At 42.5% G+C, this 22,268-nt stretch overlaps 1 protein-coding gene across 1 annotated transcript in view; it reads left to right on the top strand.

Annotated features, from left to right (window-relative positions):
- Positions 1-22,268, top strand: part of LOC103281463 (ankyrin repeat and fibronectin type-III domain-containing protein 1) — a 292,661-nt gene that overhangs the window by 183,213 nt on the left and 87,180 nt on the right. Inside the window, exon 6 of the mRNA XM_062964550.1 lies at positions 6,047-6,175. Coding sequence (XP_062820620.1) covers positions 6,047-6,175 — 129 coding nt within the window. The remainder of the gene's footprint in view (positions 1-6,046; positions 6,176-22,268) is intronic.

Genomic DNA, 22,268 nt, shown 5'->3' with positions numbered 1-22,268 from the left:
AAAGCCTGGCTGATTCCTGCCTGGGGGAATCCTTCGTTGGGAGGTGTTAGCTAGCCCTGATTGTTTCCTGTCTGCAATTCACTTGTTTTCAGAGTGTTGTAATGTATTTACTGTCGTGGTCGTAAGGGTTTTTTAATGCTTGGGGCCAGGTTTAGCAGGATTTTTGTTTGATGGTCACTTCTTGTAGCCAAATTTGGTGTGATTTGGCCCAGTGGTTTTGTGGTTAACTCGGTCCTACAAATGAACAGCACATTTTTATATATATAGATAATACACCTACAATATACATTACAAACACACACACACATATACAAAGACAACCTTTCACCCACAGTATAGTAACCCCGCAACCCACCCCCAGTGTTACCCACCACCTTAACTTCTGTCACTGAACCTCGCGGAGTTTGTACACGTTGTATTTAGCTTTCTGTATTTCTAGCTCAATGAATTCCTCTTACCGGTAAGATCTCCCGTCAAGTATGCTAAGGCCAGCTTCCAGTTTCTTTCAAAAATTTCATGATCTTCATATTTCAAATTGAAATATGAACAGGTTGCAAAAAGTCAGGAAATATATACAGTAGAGTCTCACTATCCAACGTTCTGGATTATCCAACACATTTTTGTAGTCAATGTTTTCAATATATCATGATATTTTGGTGCTAAATTCGTAAATACAGTGATTACAACATAACATTACTGTGTATTGAACTACTCTTTCTGTCAAATTTGTTGCATAACATGATGTTTTGGTGCTTAATTTGTAAAATCATAACCTAATTTAATGTTTAATAGGCTTTTCCTTAATCTCACCTTATTATCCAACATATTCGCTTATCCAACATTCTGCCGGCCCGTTTACATTGGATAAGTGAGACTCTACTGTATTTTGATTTTGCTGTAAGCCGCCCCGAGTCCCCTTCGGAGAGATGGAGGCAGGATATAAATAAATTTATTATTAATATTATTTTATTATGACACAGCAAACAAGATAGATATGCTGGATTTCATATCACAAAATCACAAGTCGAACACTTCCCAAGTGTCTAGGACTATGTGAGGTATTTTCGGATGCTGCTGCAGATCCCAGTAGGGTGGCCTTTTGCAGTTGGCAAATTGTGATTTTGTCAATGTCTATTGTTTCCAAATGCCGGCTGAGATCTTTTGGCACGGCACCCAGTGTGTCCATCACCACCGGGACCACCTGCACTGGATTCGGAAGTCCCACAGTATCTTTGTGTGCTCATTTTCCAATACTTTTGCAGGTTTGTGATCCCACCAATTCTTTACTCCAGGGTGGTGGTACTTGAAGCATAAGCCCAATGAATCATTTGGGCCACATTGTTGTGCCTCTGTTTGTAGTCTGTCTGTGCAATTTTCTTACAGCAGCTGAGGATAGGATCAATGGTTTCGTCGGTTTCCTTCACAGTCTGCATTTTGGGTCATCAGCTGATTTTTCTATCTCGGCCTGAATTGCCTTTGTTCTGATGTCTTGCTCCTGGGCTGCAAGGATCAGGCCTTCTGTCTCCTTCTTCAGGGTCCCATTCGTGAGCCAGAGCCAGGTCTTCTCCTTATCAGCTTTTCCTTCAATTTTGTCAAGGAACTTTTCGTGCAATGTTTTGTTGTCCCAGCTGTCAGCTCTAGTTTGTAGTGCAGTTTTCTTGTACTGATTTTTTGTCTGCTGTGCTTTGAGGAGTTTCTGATTTTTGACTTCAATCAAAGCAGGTTCTTCACTTTGCTTTACATCTTCTGCCAGGGCATGTTCTTCTTCTTTGACTGCTTGTTTTACTTGTAAGAGTCCTCTGCCCCCTGATCTTCTAGGCAGATATAGCCGATCAACATCACTGCGGGGGTGCAATGAGTGATGAATGGTCATTATTATTATTATTATTATTATTGTATTATACTTACCCACCTCTCTTCGTGGCTTGGGAGGAGACATCGCGCAGTTATTAGAAGTGTTTCTTTTCTGAACTAAATATTATGACTCGGTTGAAATATGCTCATCCTGACTTTCATGGGACCATGTATTCCCTCTCTATGTTGAATTAGTCAATATTGAGAATGGCTGAGAAAATGCTGAATCTGTTGTGAGATAGGGTTGCATTTAAATGTGGGGCGGCCAAAGTTCTCTTCTGTTTAAAAGGAGAAAAACGGCACCCCCTCTGTGGATATTTCTTACCTGGATGATAGATATAACTCCTATAATTCCATAGCATTGAGCAATAGCAGTTAACGTAGTGCCAAACTGCATTAATTCTACAGTGTAGATGCACCTTTGGACCTTCTGTTCCGCAGAGTGGATAATGAATAACCGAACGAAACCTCCTGTTCTTTGGGAAAGAATGGCCACATAACAACAAAATTTCTTGTTCTTGTACAATTTAACTAAACTTTATTTTTGGAATCCTTACTACTTTAGTATGCAAAGCTTTCTTTAGGTCATTGTTTAGAAGAACACAGCTGCAAAATGTATAGAAATGAACAAAAATGTGTATCTAAATGTGCAGTTTTCATATATTTGAATCTCCTGCAGATGCTCTTCTATAAATTAAGCAGAATATATCGACCAAATAAATCCATATGGAACAAATGTATGATGCCTTGCAATGCAATGCAATGTAGCATAAAGAAAGCAGTTTGCCTAGACATGGAAATGTCAATGTTCCTGCCTAAGGGAGGTGAAATATATTTGCATATCTACAGCATTAGCTGCATATAATAGTCCAAAAGATTAGCAGAGAGCCTGTTCATTCTTTCATATAAAAATCTTGAGATTCTAAGACTTAGAAATGCCAAAGTGAAATGAGACAGAGAGTGTTGTGGTTCAGTCTGATGATGAAAAGGGATTTGGGTTCATGCAGGCTGACCAAAGCAATGTTGATGTGGAAAATATTGAAGGCTCTGATGCTGGGAATGTTGAAGGTTCTGACGAGGAAACAGGAAACAATGATAAGGGTGACCTTTCACTAGATTCAGAACATCAACAAGCTCCAGGTGTTTCTGGCAGTGAGTCTGAGGCATCTTCCTTAGACAGAGATACAAGGTTGAGGTTGAAGATTCATCCGCTCATAATAGCTAATAAGTGAGTGAGAAGCCAAGGGCAGAGAAAAGCCTTTCTGGCTTGTAAACATGGCTAAATACATGAGGAACAGAGAGTGATTTCAGACGTAGCAACGTTGATCTTTGGAAGCACATCTCCTGCCTTGTTTTAAGCTCATGGAAAAGGACTTTCATTTGCGTTCATGCCTGAAAACTCTGTTTTGCTTTTTGCTCTGAAGTTCAGGGTGCCTTGTTTTTCGGGACTAATTTCCTACATCTGAGACTTGGTATAAAGAGTGGAAATGGATTGTATGAGTCTACACTGCCATATAATCCAGTTCAAGCACATAATCTGGATTTTGTATGTGTGAATTCGGTACACTTTTCCATCAAAACATCAGATGTCCATGTAGGTGAGTGTAAATGAAGATAGGATGGCATGGTTGCTGTATAACTTCTCAGCATCCCATCTCGGATAGAAGAAAGAAAGAAATGTATGTGTGGTTAATGAATGCTGGCTCCGGTGAAATGCTTCCCCATTCTCCTTCTAAAGCTTTAATCTCCATCGCTTGCTTTTCTCCCATTCCGCTCCTTGACATGTGAATGTAGAAACTGTCTGGTTCTATCGAGATCCAATTAATGGAGATAGGACTTGTTCCCTTCTGAGCTTTGCCTTGGCGTCACAGGGGAGAACTGAATGACACAGAGAGTATTTTAATGGTGGATTCCACATTGCAGGTTTTAATGAAATGTGTAGTTATTATTCTTAAATCAAATGCTGTTCTCTCCACTATTTCATAGAATCATTGAATCCTAGAGTTGAAATAGACCTCGTAGGCCATCCAGTCCAACCCCAGGGTAAAAATATCTTTAGAACTGTTATTCAGTGACTGTGGAAAGATGGAATAAATCATTCGCTTCTAGCGTATTGTTGTGAGCTTGATTTCAAATCCAAAAGCTTTCAGAGTCTTACAGGGGAGGTTACCGGTATATCAAATATTTGATTTTAACTATGTTTTAACTTCTGTTTTGTATACTTTATATGTTGTAAGACACCCTGGGTCTGCTTGTGGAGAAAAACAGGGTAAAAATATCTTTAGAACTGTTATTGAGTGATTTTGGAAAGATGGAATAAATAATTCGCTTCTAGTGTATTGTTGTGAGCTTGATTTCAACTCAAAAAACTTCCATAGTCTTACAGAGGAGTTTATATTGAATATTTGATTTTAACTATGTTTTAACTTCTGTGTTGTATGTTTTATATGTTGTAAGACGCTGTGGGTCTGCTTGTGGAGAAAGACAGGGTAAAAATATCTTTAGAACTGTTATTCAATGACTGTGGAAAGATGGAATAAATCATTCACTTCCAGCGTATTGTTGTTGTGAGCTTGATTGCAACTCCAAAAGCTTTCAGAGTCTTACAGGGGAGGTTATATCAAATATTTGATTTTAACTACATTTTAACTTCTATGTTGTATGTTTTATATGTTGTAAGACGCTCTGGGTCCGCTTGTGGAGAAAGACAGGGTAAAAATATCTTTAGAACTGTAATTCAGTGACTGTGGGAAGATGGAATAAATCATTCGCTTCCAGCGTATTGTTGTTGTGAGCTTGATTTCAACTCAAAAAACTTCCATAGTCTTACAGGGGAGTTTATATTGAATATTTGATTATAACTATGTTTTAACTTCTGTGTTGTATGTTTTATATGTTGTAAGACGCTCTGGGTCCACTTGTGGAGAAAGACAGGGTAAAAATATTTTAAAACTGTGATTCAGTGACTGTGGAAAGATGGAATAAATCATTTGCTTCCACCGTATTGTTGTGAGCTTGATTTCAACTCCAAAAACTTCCATAGTCTTACAGGGGAGTTTATATTGAATATTTGATTTTAACTATCTTATAACTTCTGTGTTGTATGTTTTATATGTTGTAAGATGTTCTGGGTCCGCTTGTGGAGAAAGACAGGGTAAAAATATTTTTAGAACTGTTATTCAGTGACTGTGGGAAGATGGAATAAATCATTCGCTTCCAGCGTATTGTTGTTGTAAGCTTGATTTCAACTCCAAAAACTTCCATAGTCTTACAGGGGAGTTTATATTGAATATTTGATTTTAACTATCTTTTAACTTCTGTGTTGTATGTTTTATATGTTGTAAAACTCTCTGGGTCCGCTTGTGGAGAAAGACAGGGTAAAAACATTTTTAGAACTGTTATTCAGTAACTGTGGAAAGATGGAAGAAATCATTCACTTCCAGCATATTGTTGTGAGCTTGATTTCAACTCCAAAAGCTTTCAGAGTCTTACAGGGGAGGTTACCGGTATATTAAATATTTGATTTTAACTATGTTTTAACTTCTATTTTGTATACTTTATATGTTGTAAGACACCCTGGGTCTGCTTGTGGAGAAAGACAGGGTAAAAATATCTTTAGAACTGTTATTCAGTGGTTTTGGAAAGATGGAATAAATCATTCGCTTCCAGCGTATTGTTGTTGTGAGCTTGATTTCAACTCCAAAAACTTCCATAGTCTTACAGGGGAGTTTATATTGAATATTTGATTTTAACTGTGTTTTAACTTCTGTGTTGTATGTTTTATATGTTGTAAAGCGCTCTGGGTCCGCTTGTGGAGAAAGACAGGGTAAAAATATCTTTAGAACTGTTATTCAGTGACTGTGGAAAGACGGAATAAATCATTCGCTTCCAGCGTATTGTTGTTGTGAGCTTGATTTCAACTCCAAAAACTTCCATAGTCTTACAGGGGAGGTTATATCAAATATTTGATTTTAACTGTGTTTTAACTTCTGTGTTTTATATGTTGTAAGATGCCAGAAAAAACGATTTGCTGATTTTCACGTAAAACTGAAGCTACATCGCAGTAAGGACCTATTGAGATACTTGAGTGCAATACTAAAATACGGCATGTGTGGCCCTTTACTCTGCCCTTGCCAAACATCCTAATTTGCGATCCTGCCGAAGTTGACCCTTTTCTTTCCTGCTTCCCCAGGTCTGAGAGCAGCCTCTCTAAGTTCACACACCGGCTCTCGGTTAAGCAGAAGCAGGAGAAGAGGAGGAAAGCGGAGTATGGCCCGGCTGACCTGCCTGCCTTCCGTCCCCGGTCGCTGAGCGTTGAATGGTAAGTAATGGACCTTGATGTGCCATTTTGCATTTCCCACATCTATATATATTAAAATGTATATATTTTTGTATTGTTTTACTATGGAGTAAACAACAAAACCACTGAACAAAATTTAGCCACAAAAAACAGTCATCCAAAATATGTATTTCAATTTAAAAAAACCTAGAAAAATAGTCCAAATTACAGAACATGAGGAAGGGCCTTTCTCCCCCTAACTGCCAGTTAGAAAGGTAGACTCTGCTGCCTTTAGGCTCCGCCCCCTTCGTATCCTAGCAACTCCCTCAGCCAAAATGGCTCCCAGGGCACAGGCAGAGTGCTCTTAGCCTGATCCACGCTGCCTATAAAATACAGATTATTTTATTTATTTATTTATTTATTTATTTATTAGACTTGTATACCGCCACTCCCAGTTTGGCTCGGAGCGGTTTACAGAAATAGATTAAAACAATACAATTAGCTTTAAAATAACAATAAAAACAATAAAAACAACAACAAAAACAATAAATAATTATCTGATTTGAACTGGATTATATGGCAGTGTAGGCTCAAGATCCTTCCACACAGCTATATTACCAATTTATAATATTATATTATCTGCTTTGAATTGGGTTATCTTGAGTCCACACTGCCATATAATCCACTTCAGTGTTGATTTTATACAGCTGTGTAGGAGGGGCCTCATATAATCCACTTCTAAGCAGATAATATAAGATTATAAATAAAATATGAAATAATTACTGTGGTATAATAATACAGAACAATATAATCTCTAATACCAGAACAGTAAATAAAGAGCAACACTCTGAAAGCAGGGAAATTGGGGATTCCAGAAAGGAAACAATCAGGGCCGGCTAACTCTTCCCAACGGAGGATTCCCTCAGGCAGGAAGCAGATAGGCTTTGACGCTTATATGCTAATCAAGGTGGCTAATTGCAGCATTCGTACCTGCCACACCGAGACTATTCATTGGTATTCAAACTGGCCGACCAAGGATTCCGCAAGGTAGAAAGCGGCCAGGCTTGCAAGCAGCAAAACTATTCAGTGCAATTAAAGCTGGCCAAACAAGGATTCCCCTACAAAGGAAGTAGCCAGGCTTCAAAGCGGCTCTTCGATTAAAGGTGCTACTCCAGCTAGTCCAGAAAACGGCCAGGCTTTGAGACTGCAAGGCTATTCACTGCTATTCCACCTGGCCAACAAATGATTCCCATAAGCCACAGCAATGCGTGGCCGGACAAAGCTAGTATATTAATGAAACTGCAAAGCGGGTCTCCAGTTTAACATCCATCCTCTTCTGCTACAATCCTTTAGTACATGACTTCTAGGAAAACACGGCTTTGCGTTGCTTTGGATTATGGGTAGCATTTCAGAAACACGGCCCCAAAAGAGAACAGGCATTTCACTCTAGTCAGTGCCCTCAAACCTGTAATATCTAAAGCATCAATCCATCATATGTTTGAATCAAAACAGAGCATTAAAAGGCGCTTGTCCCTCCTGGGTACAGTGACTGATTTATTTAGCCGGAGTAGCTAAATACATTGGTGTGCTCTGCAAAAGTTGTTTTTTCTCTTTCTCTTTAGCAATAACGATATACTAAGCCCGTCAAATTCCTCTTGTAAAAAATGAAATAAAACTGGGGGAAAGTGGTGAGGAGAGACACGAAGTATTGAGAAAACACTTGTTTCATTCATGTGATATTTACTAAAATAAGTACTTCATTATTGGACTTTTTTCTTTGGGGTGTTTTTCCCCCGCAAAGCTGGTGCCACAAAGTCCCCGCTGTTACTACGGCTGGATGAATGTGCTGAACCATCTCGGGCCATGGGTCCCTCCAGCCGTCTTGGATCTTGCCTTTGGCAAGGACCCGTCCGTACATTTCCAGAGGCCAAGTAGCCAAGTATTCAAGCTGGTTGCTCGAGTGGGGAGGGAGTGGGCACTCTCCAGACCCTTGATCCTTTTAGTTACTCATACCTTCTGCAACTAAAGTTTTTAGCACTCAGATAACTTCCCAGCTGCTGTATGTTTCCAGCGTCTGGATCAGTGACTTAGCACCCAAAATAGACCAACAGCAAGCACAGTGTTGTTGTATGTTTTCCGGGCTGTATGGCTATATTCCAGAAGTATTCTCTCCTGATGTTTTGCTCACATCTATGGCAGGCATCCTCAGAGGTTGTGAGGTATATGGAGAAACTAAGCAAGGAAGGTTTATACAATGGCTATCCAGAAAGTAGATTACGTTTTGGAATTAAAAATGAACAAAGTATAGGAAAAAACATTTAGCATATGCAGTTGAAAGCCACACCGAAACACCACTTCTCAACATAGTCGCCATTCTAATCTAGGTGCTTATCATAGCGAGGAATGAGCTTGGCAACTCCTTCCCCACCAAACTCTGCCGCTTGCGTCCTCAACCAAGTGGTCACCCCTTCCTGCAGCTGCATATTGTCGCCAAAACGCTGCGTTGAGGATGCAAGCGACAAAGTTTTGTGAGGAAGGAGTTGCCAAGCTCATTCATCGCTATGATAAATGCCTAGATTTGAATGGCGACTATGCTAGGCACTTATCCTAGTGAAGAATGAGCTTGGCAACTCCTTCCCCACCAAACTCTGCCGCTTGCGTCCTCAACCAAGTGGTCACCCCTTCCCGCAGCTGCATATTGTCGTCAAAACGCTGCGTTGAGGATGCAAGCGACAAAGTTTTGTGAGGAAGGAGTTGCCAAGCTCATTCATCGCTATGATAAATGCCTAGATTTGAATGGCGACTATGCTAGGCACTTATCATAGTGAAGAATGAGCTTGGCAACTCCTTCCCCACCAAACTCTGCCACTTGCGTCCTCAACCAGCCGGTCACCTCTTTCTGCAGCTGCGCATTGTCGCCAAAACACTGCGTTGAGGACGCAAGCAGCAGAGTTTGGTGGGGAAGGAGTTGCCAAGCTCATTCATCACTATGATAATGCCTAGATTTGAATGGCGAGTATGTTGAGAAGTTTTCCCAATGGTCCTGGGATTACACTTTCCTCATACTTGGCCAATATGTTCAATCATTTCCTTGGCTACTCAACTGTAATATACGAGGGTTATCCAGAAAGTAGATTACGTTTTGGAATAAAAAAATGAACAAAGTATAGGAGAAAAATTTACCATATGCAGTTGAAAGCCACACCCAAATACCACTTCTCAACATCATCATCATCATCATCACCATCATTTAATTACTTATTAATCACCCTCCATCCAAGATTCTCTAGGCGATAAACAAGATACATAGTTGCCATTCAAATCTAGGCACTTATCATAGCGAGGAATGAGCTTGGCAACTCCTTCCCCACAAAACTCTGCCACTTGCGTCCTCAACGCAGCATTTTGCCGACAATGTGCAGCTGCAGAAAGGGGTGACCGTCTGGTTGGGGACGCAAGCGGCAGAGTTTTGTGGGGAAGGAGTTGCCAAGCTCATTCATCGCTATGATCAGTGCCTAGATTTGAATGGCGACTGTGTTGAGAAGTGGTATTTGGGGGTCGCTTTCAACTGCATATAGCAAATGTTTTCTCCTATACTTTTTGAGGATGCAAGTGGCACAGTTTTGTGGGGAAGGAGTTGCCAAGCTCATTCATCACTATGATAAGTGCCTAGATTTGAATGGCGACTATCCTGAGAAGTGGTATTTGGGTGTGGCTTTCAACTGCATATGCTAAATGTTTTCTCCTACACTTTGTTCATTTTTAATTCCAATTTTTAATTTGCCCGTTTTTTCACACGTGGCACCAGGGCCATGGTCGGATTTGCACCAAATTTCCTCCTAGAAATTGCCTTTTTTGATGCTTTCCCTCCTGTACCAATTCCCTTGTGAAGGAGACCCGCTAGATTTAGCCTACTGGCCTTTTTTTTATAAGGGCGGTAAATCCTTATTTGTTCAGACCTTTGATGTACAAATTTTAGAATTAACTTCCCTCCCACACTGTTTATTTGTGGGTTTTTACTGTTTAAATGTTAAATTTAGTTTTATTGCAATAACTCTAAATTTAATTTTATGAGTTTTAAATGTTGTCAGTGAAGTCTGAGCTGGAACACTGTTCAGCAAACTTCAAAGCCGATTTGTGGGCTTGGAGACCCAAAAGGCACTCCAAACTTCCTACCAAACAGGATTTAATCCACTTTTTCTTTGGCCGAATGCAACCTTTAAGTACAGCTGCAGCATCTTCTGCAGAGCCCACTGCAAACCCTGTACAACAGATTTGTGTAAATGTCTAAAACAGCTACAAGGTGGCATTCAGAAAACTTTTATTGTTGCCAAATTTTTGAGACCCCAGCATTGAGCGAAGGGGACCCTATTTGGGGTTAAGACCCACGGTTTAAGAAGCAGAGCTCGCAAGAATCAGTATAGGGCAACACTGTATTACAGTGGTTTCTGCTTTGACTCAGTACTAGATATTAGAGTTGTGCATTCGTGTTGAATTGCTGTTTGTTTTGTGTAGTTTTATTCTGTGGTTTCTGCTTTGACTCAGTACTAGATATTAGAGTTGTGCATTCGTGTGGAATTGCTGTTTGTTTTGTGTAGTTTTATTCTGTGGTTTCTGCTTTGACTCAGTACTAGATATTAGAGTTGTGCATTCGTGTGGAATTGCTGTTTGTTTTATGTAGTTTTATTCTGTGGTTTCTGCTTTGACTCAGTACTAGATATTAGAGTTGTGCATTTGTGTGGAATTGCTGTTTGTTTTGTGTAGTTTCATTCGTGTCGTCTCATTTTCGTATTCGTGTCCTGCTAACGAAAATGGGCCACCTATACGACATGAATTTTCGTCTGGCTAATGAAAAACACGAAATTTTTCGTGCCATTGGGAGCAATGGGAGGGCTTCCGAGGCTCATTTCACCCAACCCTCAGTTTTTGGGCTAGAGGGGTGAAAATCATCACATATGGAGGGCATTTTGATCCCTTTTAGCCCACCAAATTTTAAAACGTATACATCCTCCCTGTTGCCTCTCGTTTGCTATGAAAATGTCATCATTAGTTTTGTGTAAATGAACGGTCGAAATGAAACGATAGCACGAAGGAAACGAAGAAAATGTTTCGCACACATCTCTAGATATCATTTCCCCCCCAATCTAATTTATTTATTTCACAACTTTCTTCCATATGGGAATCAAGGCATTTTATAAAACAAAATTTAAATCATCCTTTATATAAAACTTGAAGAAATGTGGATGGCCATCTATCAGGAGTGTTTTAATTGTGCGTTCCAGCATGGCAAAAAGGTTGGGGAGGGTTACACTGGGTGGTCTCCGGGGTCTATTTCAAGTCTATGTATCATGTCAAGAAGCTACAGCAATAATAACAACAATAATATAATAATCAGTAGCTGATCAGATTCTATGCCATTTGAGTGTAGCCATATATATATATATATATATATATATATATATAGAGAGAGAGAGAGAGAGAGAGAGAGAGAGAGAGAGAAGGATCATCCGTTGGCCACCTTGAATAACACTGAACAGCCTTGCAGCTTCAAAGCCAGGCTGCTTCCTAACCAGAGGGATCCTCCATTGGCCACCTTGAATAGCACTGAACAGCCTTGCAGCTTCAAAGCCAGGCTGCTTCCTAACCAGAGTGATCATTCTTTGGCCACCTTGAATAGTACTGAACAGCCTTGCAGCAAAACCAGGCTGCTTCCTAACCAGAGTGATCCTCCGTTGTCCAACTTGAATAGCACTGAACAGCCTTGCAGCTTCAAAGCCAGGCTGCTTCCTAACCAGAGGGATCCCCCGTTGGCCACCTCGGACAGCACTGAATAGCCTTCCAGCTTCAAAGCCAGGCTGCTTCCTAACCAGAGAGATCCCCGTTGGCCACCTCGGATAGCACTGAACAGCCTTGCAGCTTCAAAGCCAGGCTGCTTCCTAACCAGAGAGATCCTCCATTAGCCACCTCGGATAGCACTGAACAGCCTTGCAGCTTCAAAGCCAGGCTGCTTCCTAACCAAAGGGATCCTAACCACCAGACTATGCCACAGCAATGTGTGGCCGGGCACAGCTAGTTTCATAATAAAATCAGGATGTCTGTAGATTATCTGGAGATAATTTTTTCTCATATATATAAAATATTTGGTCGTCCCATTCTGAGAAACTTCAGGGCATCCTTTGTGGAAGCGTAGCCTCAAGGGAAGATGTCTAGTGTCTAGACTGTAAGTACAATGCTTTTGTTGTACTGAATGTTTATTGCACAAAATGGTGCAAAGGAGCTGCTTGCCAAAGAGAGAAAGAAGTTGGGAAAGAGAACAACTGGGAGATTCATCGAACTCAACACGCCTCCAGGTGGGGCCTTGTTTAAACTGGACCTCCCGCATCAATCAAGGCTTTCCAAAGTCATAATTTTTTTTATTTTGATGACAAAAATTAGAGGCACCGTTGGAGCAAAAAATGCTTCCATCTCCTCTGGTGTTCTTTACACAGATCTCAAACAAAAGTGAAAATTGGCCGAAATAAAACTGAAGTCACTTGTGTGTTGGCCGAGTAGTGCATTAAGCGCTTGCCTGAGAACAATGGCCAAGATATGGGGTCATTTGTTCTGGTATTTCGGCAGCTCTGCATGATTTATGGGATGTTTTTGTTCTTCTCCTTGTCACGATTCCAGTGTGTGCCCCGCAACAGCCCTCCCCTTTCTGTTTTCCTTCTCCATTTCATCCCAACCCCCCTTCCACAATTCCCCTAATAACGTTAGAGACTCGCTGCTATGTGAAGTAATGGTATCTGTGACTTACGGAATTAACTGTATGGAATTGATCTTTAATACCGCCAATCTTGCGCTCCAGGACTTGCCAAAATGTGGGGCAAACAGCAGGAACTGGTCCTGAAACTGTGGTACAGTGGAACCTCGACTTAAGAGTGTTCCAATTTAAGAGTGTTTTGAGTTAAGAGCTGTCACTCAGCCAACGGAGTCTCTGGTTAGGAAGCAGCCTGGCTTTGAAGCTGCAAGGCTCTTCAGTGCTATCCGAGGTGGCCAACAGAGGATCCCTCTGGTTAGGAAGCAGCCTGGTTTTGAAGCTGCAAGGCTGTTCAGTGCTATCCGAGGTGGCCAACGGAGGATCCCTCTGGTTAGGAAGCAGCCTGGCTTTGAAGCTGCAAGGCTGTTCAGTGCTATTCAAGGTGGCCAACAGAGGATCCCTCTGGTTAGGAAGCAGCCTGGCTTTGAAGCTGCAAGGCTGTTCAGTGCTATCCGAGGTGGCCAACGGAGGATCCCTCTGGTTAGGAAGCAGCCTGGCTTTGAAGCTGCAAGGCTCTTCAGTGCTATCCGAGGTGGCCAACGGAGGATATCTCTGGTTAGGAAGCAGCCTGGCTTTGAAGCTGCAAGGCTGTTCAGTGCTATCCAAGGTGGCCAACGGAGGATCCCTCTGGTTAGGAAGCAGCCTGGCTTTGAAGCTGCAAGGCTGTTCAGTGCTATCCGAGGTGGCCAATGGGGGATGTCTCTGGTTAGGAAGCCGCCTTGCTTTGAAGCTGCAAGGCTGTTCAGTGCTATCTGAGGTGGCCAATGGGGGATGTCTCTGGTTAGGAAGCAGCCTGGCTTTGAATCTGCAAGGCTATTCAGTGCTATTCAAGGTGGATAACGGAGGTTCCCTCTGGTTAGGAAGCAACCTGGCTTTGAAGCTGCAAGGCTGTTCAGTGCTATCTGAGGTGGCCAACGGAGGATATCTCTGGTTAGGAAGCAGCCTGGCTTTGAAGCTTCCAGGCTGTTCAGTGCTATTCAAGGTGGCCAACAGAGGATCCCTCTGGTTAGGAAGCAACCTGGCTTTGAAGCTGCAAGGCTGTTCAGTGCTATCTGAGGTGGCCAACGGGGGATCTCTCTGGTTAGGAAGCAGCCTTGCTTTGAAGCTGCAAGGCTGTTCAGTGCTATCCGAGGTGGCCAATGGGGGATGTCTCTGGTTAGGAAGCCGCCTTGCTTTGAAGCTGCAAGGCTGTTCAGTGCTATCTGAGGTGGCCAATGGGGGATGTCTCTGGTTAGGAAGCAGCCTGGCTTTGAATCTGCAAGGCTGTTCAGTGCTATTCAAGGTGGATAACGGAGGTTCCCTCTGGTTAGGAAGCAACCTGGCTTTGAAGCTGCAAGGCTGTTCAGTGCTATCTGAGGTGGCCAATGGGGGATGTCTCTGGTTAGGAAGCAGCCTGGCTTTGAATCTGCAAGGCTATTCAGTGCTATTCAAATAGATATAGACCAATTGGGGTTTTAAATGTGTTGCTGTATTGTGGCCTAATTTGGTGGCATTTGGTCCAGTGGTTTTGTTGTTTACTTGGTCCTACAAGTGGACGGTATATTTTTATACATATAGATATTAGGTATGTCCAAAAATCGTTTTGAATCTTATATCAGATTTATATCGGATTGTTCTCGCTTTTTGAGACGCATTCTGAGACGTTGTCTCACGGCACAACCGGCAATGTAATTTGAACCATCGTTGGCCCATTCTCTAATTGTCTCTTAATGTTTCGTTAATTCCCCCCCCCCCCCCCAAATTTTTTAAAAATATTTTTTTAATTTTTTTTGTTTCTGCAACCTACCTAGAATGGGAGCTTAGCACAGCCTAACATGGCTGCCACTCCCCAGCCAATCAGAAGCTTCAACGCTGGACGCAAAGGTGGGGGCTAGGGTCCTCTGCGTCCACGTGGAAGATCGCCATAAAAGCCCGTTGTGAAGCCCGGATGAAAAAATCGGAAATAGTTTCTATTTCGAAGCGCCAGCGCCCCCTTCTTTAGAAACGAGAATTGAAATATTTTTTTCATCTATCGGACATGCCTAATAGATATATATATTTTTTCCTTTATCTGATTTGCACCTGCAGAAGTGAGTGTAGGTAGTTAAGTTGAATTTAGGTGAAAAATTTGGTACATGAGGTGCACATGTCACATGACATAGCAATTTAAGAGTATATTTTAATATCTATACAATATCATATACCTTTTCATTGCAAGAAACTGCAAACAGAATCACTTAAGATGCTCGACTGATGTTTTCCTTCATTGTGGTCTATGGTCTCTTTTCCTGCAACTAGATCCCCAAGTTCTATTTGTCCGATGCTAGCCAATGTGCTTCACAACTTTCCCTTTTTTCACAATCTTTTTTGGTTATCTGACTCCGGCAGGAGTAAATGAGCCATCTGGGAAAATAACAGATCAAAATAAATGATGGTTTTCAAGGCGAATATTTTCCAGGTTCTCAGTGTTTGGGAGTTGGGAGTCCGTTCCGGGATTCTCTTGTCATTAACAAAACAGAAACATATAATCATCATTTGTGGAAGTAAGCAGTAATGTTATAAGTTGCACAATGTCGTTGTGTTGTTCCTGGCAAGTCGAGTTCCACCCCGATCCCTGCTGATGTCACACGGTCCCCCGCTGGGACGATCTCTCAACACAAGCCATTTATTCCTCTCCATGCAATTCCATTTGTTGTGTACTTTTCTCCACAACACGTATATACAGGGAGTGAGCTGGTGGCCTATTGCTTTATCCTCTCTTCGCTTGGTGTTGGGACTATGCAGACTTTGGAGTGCACAGAACTCTTCATTTGACTGGATGGAAAGATTAATATCATTATTCGCAATTGGGATTATGCTTTAATGCTATACCCTCCGACAACCTTCCCTTTTTCTGATTGTATTCTACATTCTATATTGCAAGCAACAATAAAGTGAGGTCTATTTGTTTTCCCTACAATGACAGGTACACCAATGGCACTACACTGCCTAATCAATAATAATAATAATAATAATAATAATAATAATAATAATAATAATAATAATAATAATGATTTAAACCAGATTACAGAGCAGGTCTTCTCCTTATCAGCTTTTCCTTCAATTTTGTCAAGGAACTTTCCATGCAATGTTTTGTTGTGCCAGCTGTCAGCTCTAGTTTGTAGTGCGGCTTTCTTGTACTGGTTTTTTGTCTGCTGTGCTTTGAGGAGTTTCTGATTTTTGACTTCAATCAGAGCAGGTTCTTCACTTTGCTTTACATATTCTGCCAGGGCATGTTCTTCTTCTTTGACTGCTTGTTTTACTTGTAAGAGTCCTCTGCCCCCTTTGTAATTTGTAATTTAAACCAGATTACAAATTTTCTAACACGCACACCCGTGCACTAATAGAGGCTAGTACTTATTAGTGTTGTGCTTTTGTATGGAATTGCTGTTTGTTTTGTGTAGTTTCATTCGTGTCATCGGATTTTCCTATTTAGTTCCTGCTAACAAAAATGGGCCGCTTATACGACACAACTTTTCGTCTAACGAAAAACACAAAAATTTCCGTGCCATTGGCGGCAATGGGAGGGCTTTCAAGGCTCACTCAGTGGCTCACATCAGATGTCATGGGGAAGCACTCTTCTCTCAGACTCAGCTTAGAGTCCCAGAGTAGCTATTGTTATGAATATATATATTAATATTATTTGTACGACCCACTGGCACACATCAGATGTCATGGGGAGGCACTCCTCTCCCAGACTCAGCTTAGAGTCCCAGAGTAGCTATTGTTATGAATATATATATATATTAATATTATTAGTAAGACCCATTGGCTCACATCAGATGTCATAGGGAGGCACTCCTCTCCCAGACTCAGCTTAGGGTCCCAGAGTAACTATTGTTATGAATATATATTAATATTATTAGTAAGATCCATTGGCTCACATCAGATGTCATGGGGAGGCACTCCTCTCCCGGACTCAGCTTAGAGTCCCAGAGTAGCTATTGTTATAAATAAATATATTAATATTATTAGTACGACCCATTGGCACACATCAGATGTCATTGGGAGGCACTCCTCTCCCAGACTCAGCTTAGAGTCCCAGAGTAGCTATTGTTATGAATATATATATATTAATATTATTAGTAGGACCCATTGGCACACATCAGATGTTATGGGGAGGCACTCCTCTCCCAGACTCAGCTTAGGGTCCCAGAATAACTCTCGTTATTTATTTTAATATTATTATTAACACCAATTGGTACACATCAGCTCTAATCAGCTCTGTCAGTATCTGCTGATTGTTACGGGGTCGAAATGAAAGGAAAACATAAGCAAGCACAATGACTGTATGGCTTTAATTTTTGTCTTGCCTCTAGTTTCTTACAAAAATGTCGTCATTCGTTTTGTGTAGACGACCGAGTGAAACGAAATGATAGTACGAAGGAAATGAAGGAAAAAGTTTCGTGCACATCTCTAGTACTTATGCATCAAAGATGCCATCACTGTTCATTTAGGAGAAAGATGCTGATAGTAAAACATGATAATTTTCACAGCTTGAGGTAGTTTATGGTTTCAAAACAGTGCAGTAGAGACCGGCACTATATTTGTGCGTAATAGCAACAGTTCATTGAACTGTAGAATCAACTTTCCTGAGTGCCTTTTCACATTGGAAGTTGTGGACTGCGATTACAAAACCCGTATTTGTCACTGCGCTTTTCTGGAATGACAGGCACATTTCTTTGGCTTTCTTACTCCACATCAAGAGGAATCATACTCATGTAAACTGAGGTCTGGCAGCCAAATCATGTTGCCAGTTGTTTTAAAGTGGTATGTAAATGTTCGCCTGCTTCATATCTGCAGTGTGTGGTCATGGACATGTGCCGGCATCTTTCCCTCACCGCTTCCTTCCCTTTTGAATCATCCCCACAATCATTGCAACCACTTCCAGTTGGAACCCTCAGGGCTTGGGACCCCATCCTTGTTGGTGGCCTTCATCGGATCCAATATAATTATTAATATATATATATGTTAATATTATTAGTAAGACCCTTTGGCTCACATCAGATGTCATGGGGAGGTACTCCTCTCCCAGACTCAGCTTAGAGTCCCAGAGTAGCTATTGTTATTAGTAAGACCCACTGGCACACATCAGATGTCACAGGGAGCCACTCCTCCCCTAGACTCAGCTTAGAGTCCCAGAGTAGCTATTATTAATAATATATATATTAATATTATTAGTAAGACCCATTGGCTCACATCAGATGTCATGGGGAGGCACTCCTCTCCCAGACTCAGCTTAGAGTCCCAGAATAGCTATCATTTTTAATATGTTAATATTATTAGTAAGACCCTTTGGCTCACATCAGTTGTCATGGGGAGGCACTCCTCTCTCAGATTCAGCTTAGAGTCCCATAGTAGCTATTGTTATGAATATATATATTAATATTATTAGTACGACCCACTGGCACACATCAGATGTCATGGGGAGGCACTCCTCTCCCAGACTCAGCTTAGAGTCCCAGAATAGCTATCATTTTTAATATAAGTATGTTAATATTATTAGTAAGACCCTTTGGCTCACATCAGATGTCATGGGGAGACACTCCTCTCCCAGACTCAGCTTAGAGTCCCAGAGTAGCTATTATTAATAATATATATATTAATATTATTAGTAAGACCCATTGGCTCACATCAGATGTCATGGGGAGGCACTCCTCTCCCAGACTCAGCTTAGAGTCCCAAAGTAGCTATTGTTATGAATATATATTAATATTATTAGTACGACCCACTGGCACACATCAGATGTCATGGGGAGGCACTCCTCTCCCAGACTCAGCTTAGAGTCCCAGAATAGCTATCATTTTTAATATAGATATGTTAATATTATTAGTAAGACCCTTTGGCTCACATCAGATGTCATGGGGAGACACTCCTCTCCCAGACTCAGCTTAGAGTCCCAGAGTAGCTATTGTTATGAATAGATAGATAGATAGATAGATAGATAGATAGATAGATAGACAAACCCTAGGAGCTACTGAGGAGTGGGCTCACAGCAGATATATTGCAGAGAGAACATGCATTTCAATTAAGTGTCTGTTTGGGGGATAAGGACACACCCGTCCGGTTTCATAGTAAAACTGAATGACTGTGTTGCGAAATGACGCATGCCTAGAAAGTGTGTCACCAACATGAAACTCTGGAAGCTCTGGGCTACAGATTAACAATTCCTTTTGAGACACAGAAGCACAATGTAGTTCTACACCAGTGGTTTCCACCTGGAAAGGGGCGTGGCTTAGAGGGGTGGGCGTGGCTCCTGCTCAAGAGGGCGGGGCCGAGCCTCTCCCCTAGTCCAACATGCAGGGCTATGAGGGGAGGTGGGTGGGGCCACAAATGGGTGGCCAGGACTGGGATGGGTCGAGTTACGAGCACTGAGGTAGGGCTGAGCCTCTATCCCTGTCCTGCAGTGCCTGCCAGGACACAGGGGGCGGAGCTAGAGGAGGGGGCGGGGCCTCTTCCCAAGTGCCTGACGGGGCTGGATCTCTATACCCCACCCCTGTGTTCTAACAAGTACCTCGGGGGAGGTATACAGAGGCTCAGCCCTGTCTCGCACTCTTGGAAGGAGGCCCCGCCCCCATCCCTAGCCCCGCCCTTTAGTCCTAAAAGGACTCTCAGAAGAGATATAGAGGCTCAGCCCTGTCTTGGGCTCTTGCGAAGAGGCCCCGCCCCCATCCCTAGCCTTGCCCGTTAGTACTAAAAGGCCTCTCAGGAGAGGTATAGAGGCTCAGCCCTGTCTCGCACTCTTGGGAAGAGGCCCCACCCCCATCCCTAGCCTTGCCCGTTAGTACTAAAAGGCCTCTCAGGAGAGGTATAGAGGCTCAGCCCTGTCTCGGGCTCTTGCGAAGAGGCCCCGCCCCCATCCCTAGCCCCGCCCTTTAGTCCTAAAAGGCCTCTCAGGAGAGGGATAGAGGCTCAGCCCTGTCTCAGGCTCTTGGAAGGAGGCCCCGCCCCCATCCCTAGCCCCGCCCTTTAGTCCTAAAAGGCCTCTCAGGAGAGATATAGAGGCTCAGCCCTGTCTCAGGCTCTTGGAAGGAGGCCCCGCCCCCATCCCTAGCCCCGCCCTTTCGTCCTAAAAGGCCTCTCAGGAGAGATATAGAGGCTCAGCCCTGTCTCGGGCTCTTGGGAAGAAGCCACGCCTACTCCTCTAGCTCCGCCCCCTTTGTGTTTGTGTTTTCTCTGTTTTTTATCAGTTTAATACTTATTTATGCAATGCTTTCGATATGAAATAAATAATAAACTCTGTTGGGAACTTCCCTGGATTCTGGAGGGGATGCTCCCTTGAATTCTGGTGGACAGGCTCATCTTCCAGTTCCTGAGAAGGTTCCCAAGGCCAGCCTTAATTGATGGAGTAATTTATGTTTGGGCCGCTCTGACTTGTTGCTCCTTCTGATTTTGTTGTCCTCCTCGTGAATGTTTTTTTAAATGCCGCAAGCTAGTGATTGAGTATTTAAAGCTCCTCCAACAAAATAAAATACTCGTGCACTATAATTCAGACTGCAGCCTCAATTAGGAGAGATTCCCGGTGCAATCGTAAAAGCGTCCCTTACAAAAACAAATAACCAAAGCCTTCTTGCATCCAGAGCCTGACAGCGTTCTTCAAACATGCTTTTAAAATTAGAGAGCACGCGTATACATGTATTTTGTGTGTGTGTGTGTATAGAGATATACGAGGGTTGAATGAAAAGTAATGCCTCCACCTTCGTAACTCCTCAACAGATGGCAGTCCTGGTATGCGGCGGGTACTGGCTTGTTCAGGAGAATCTCCTTACAGTTCTATTTGGTGGGAAGCCTTAGCATTGAACGGTTGTGTTGTTAAAGGGCGAAGTATGGAACTCTGCGCAGACGGGGAAGCCTTAGCATTGAATGGTTGTGTTGTTAAAGGGCGAAGTATGGAACCCACTGCAGACGGTCAGTCAATAGGATGTGCAGTCACTGAATTCTTGACAGCAGAAGGTGTCACCCCAAAGGAGATTCATCAGAGAACGCAAGCTGTTTATAGCGATTGTGTTGATGTGAGTCCTGTGCGTCGTTGAGCGAGTAAGTTTAAAGAGATTGAGGCGGGAACATCTGACTTGCATGACCAACAAAGAGTTGGACGTCCTGTGACAGCAACCACCAAGTTTCACAAGCAAAAGGTTGACAGATTGATTCAGGACAATCATCGTATCACTCAGAGAGAAATTTCAAGCATAATCGGCATTTCACAAGAACGTGTGGGTCACATTATTGCTTTGCTTGGCTATCGGAAGATCTGTGCACAATGAGTCCTGTGAGACGTTGGTTGCAGAAACAGAGTGTCGACTTCTTCCGTGACAGCTTCCGAAAACTCATTCATTGTTGGCAGAAATGTATCCAATTGTCTGGTGATTATGTGGAAAAGCGAATAGTGGTAGTTAAAGAGCACGTTCTAAGGATTATTTCTGCGTTTGATTTATTAAAATATTCCCATCCAAACCCAAGTAATGAAGGTGGAGGCATTACTTTTCATTCAACCCTCGTAAATTCTTAGCTCCCTTTGCTTGTCTTTTCTTCCCAATTCTGGCCGGAACGGTGATAGCTAGATGGATGGGGGAGAGGAGGCATTACTTTTCTTTCAACCCTCATATTTCAGCCAGGACCTTTTGCGGCGAGAAAAAACTCTGTCAAACTAAACTGGTGTGAGATAGGCAAGGGTTGGGCCATTACCTTTCATTCAGCCCTTGTAGATACAGGGACTGCAGCAAACGCTATAGAAGAGGATTTTACTTGAAAATACAGACAAGGTTCAAAGGTGGAGAGAAGGAATGAGAAATCGAAGCGCTCTTGTTTTGGAGACATAGATGAACTGTCAACACAGGAATAGCCATGGGAGCCATCAGCTAGCTTACTTAGGCGATCCATCGTAGTTCGAGGATGATGATCCTCCATTTCTTGGAAGATGCCTGTGCGTGATTTTTTTAAATGTGTGGAGCACATTTTAAAAACAATGTGTGGATGGTTGGGAGCTGGACATGAAACAAGTCCTTTGCGAGGCTCAGCGTGTTGGATGGCCTGCAGGACACATCGAATCATACAATCTTTCTCTTGCAAGGCTAGAAGTGTGTCAGGCAACCCAGGAGAGGAGAGGCTGTGGATCGGAGCGAGAACAGTCGAGAGTTGGAATGTGTGTCCCTTGTAACCCTGGGCTGCACCGATTCCAGTCAGTCTGGTGCCGAGATTCGGGTTTCACGGGCGGACTCTCAAACCAGCCATATTTAGCATGCGCTCCTCTGGCCCTCGCCGGGGAGGGGCAAGCCACAGCACAACTAATAAAAAACAAAAAAGGCCAAACAAAAACAA

The sequence above is a fragment of the Anolis carolinensis genome, unplaced genomic scaffold, assembly GCF_035594765.1.
Source record: "Anolis carolinensis isolate JA03-04 unplaced genomic scaffold, rAnoCar3.1.pri scaffold_13, whole genome shotgun sequence".
NCBI lineage: Eukaryota > Metazoa > Chordata > Lepidosauria > Squamata > Dactyloidae > Anolis > Anolis carolinensis.
This window is presented reverse-complemented; position numbering and strand designations above follow the sequence as displayed.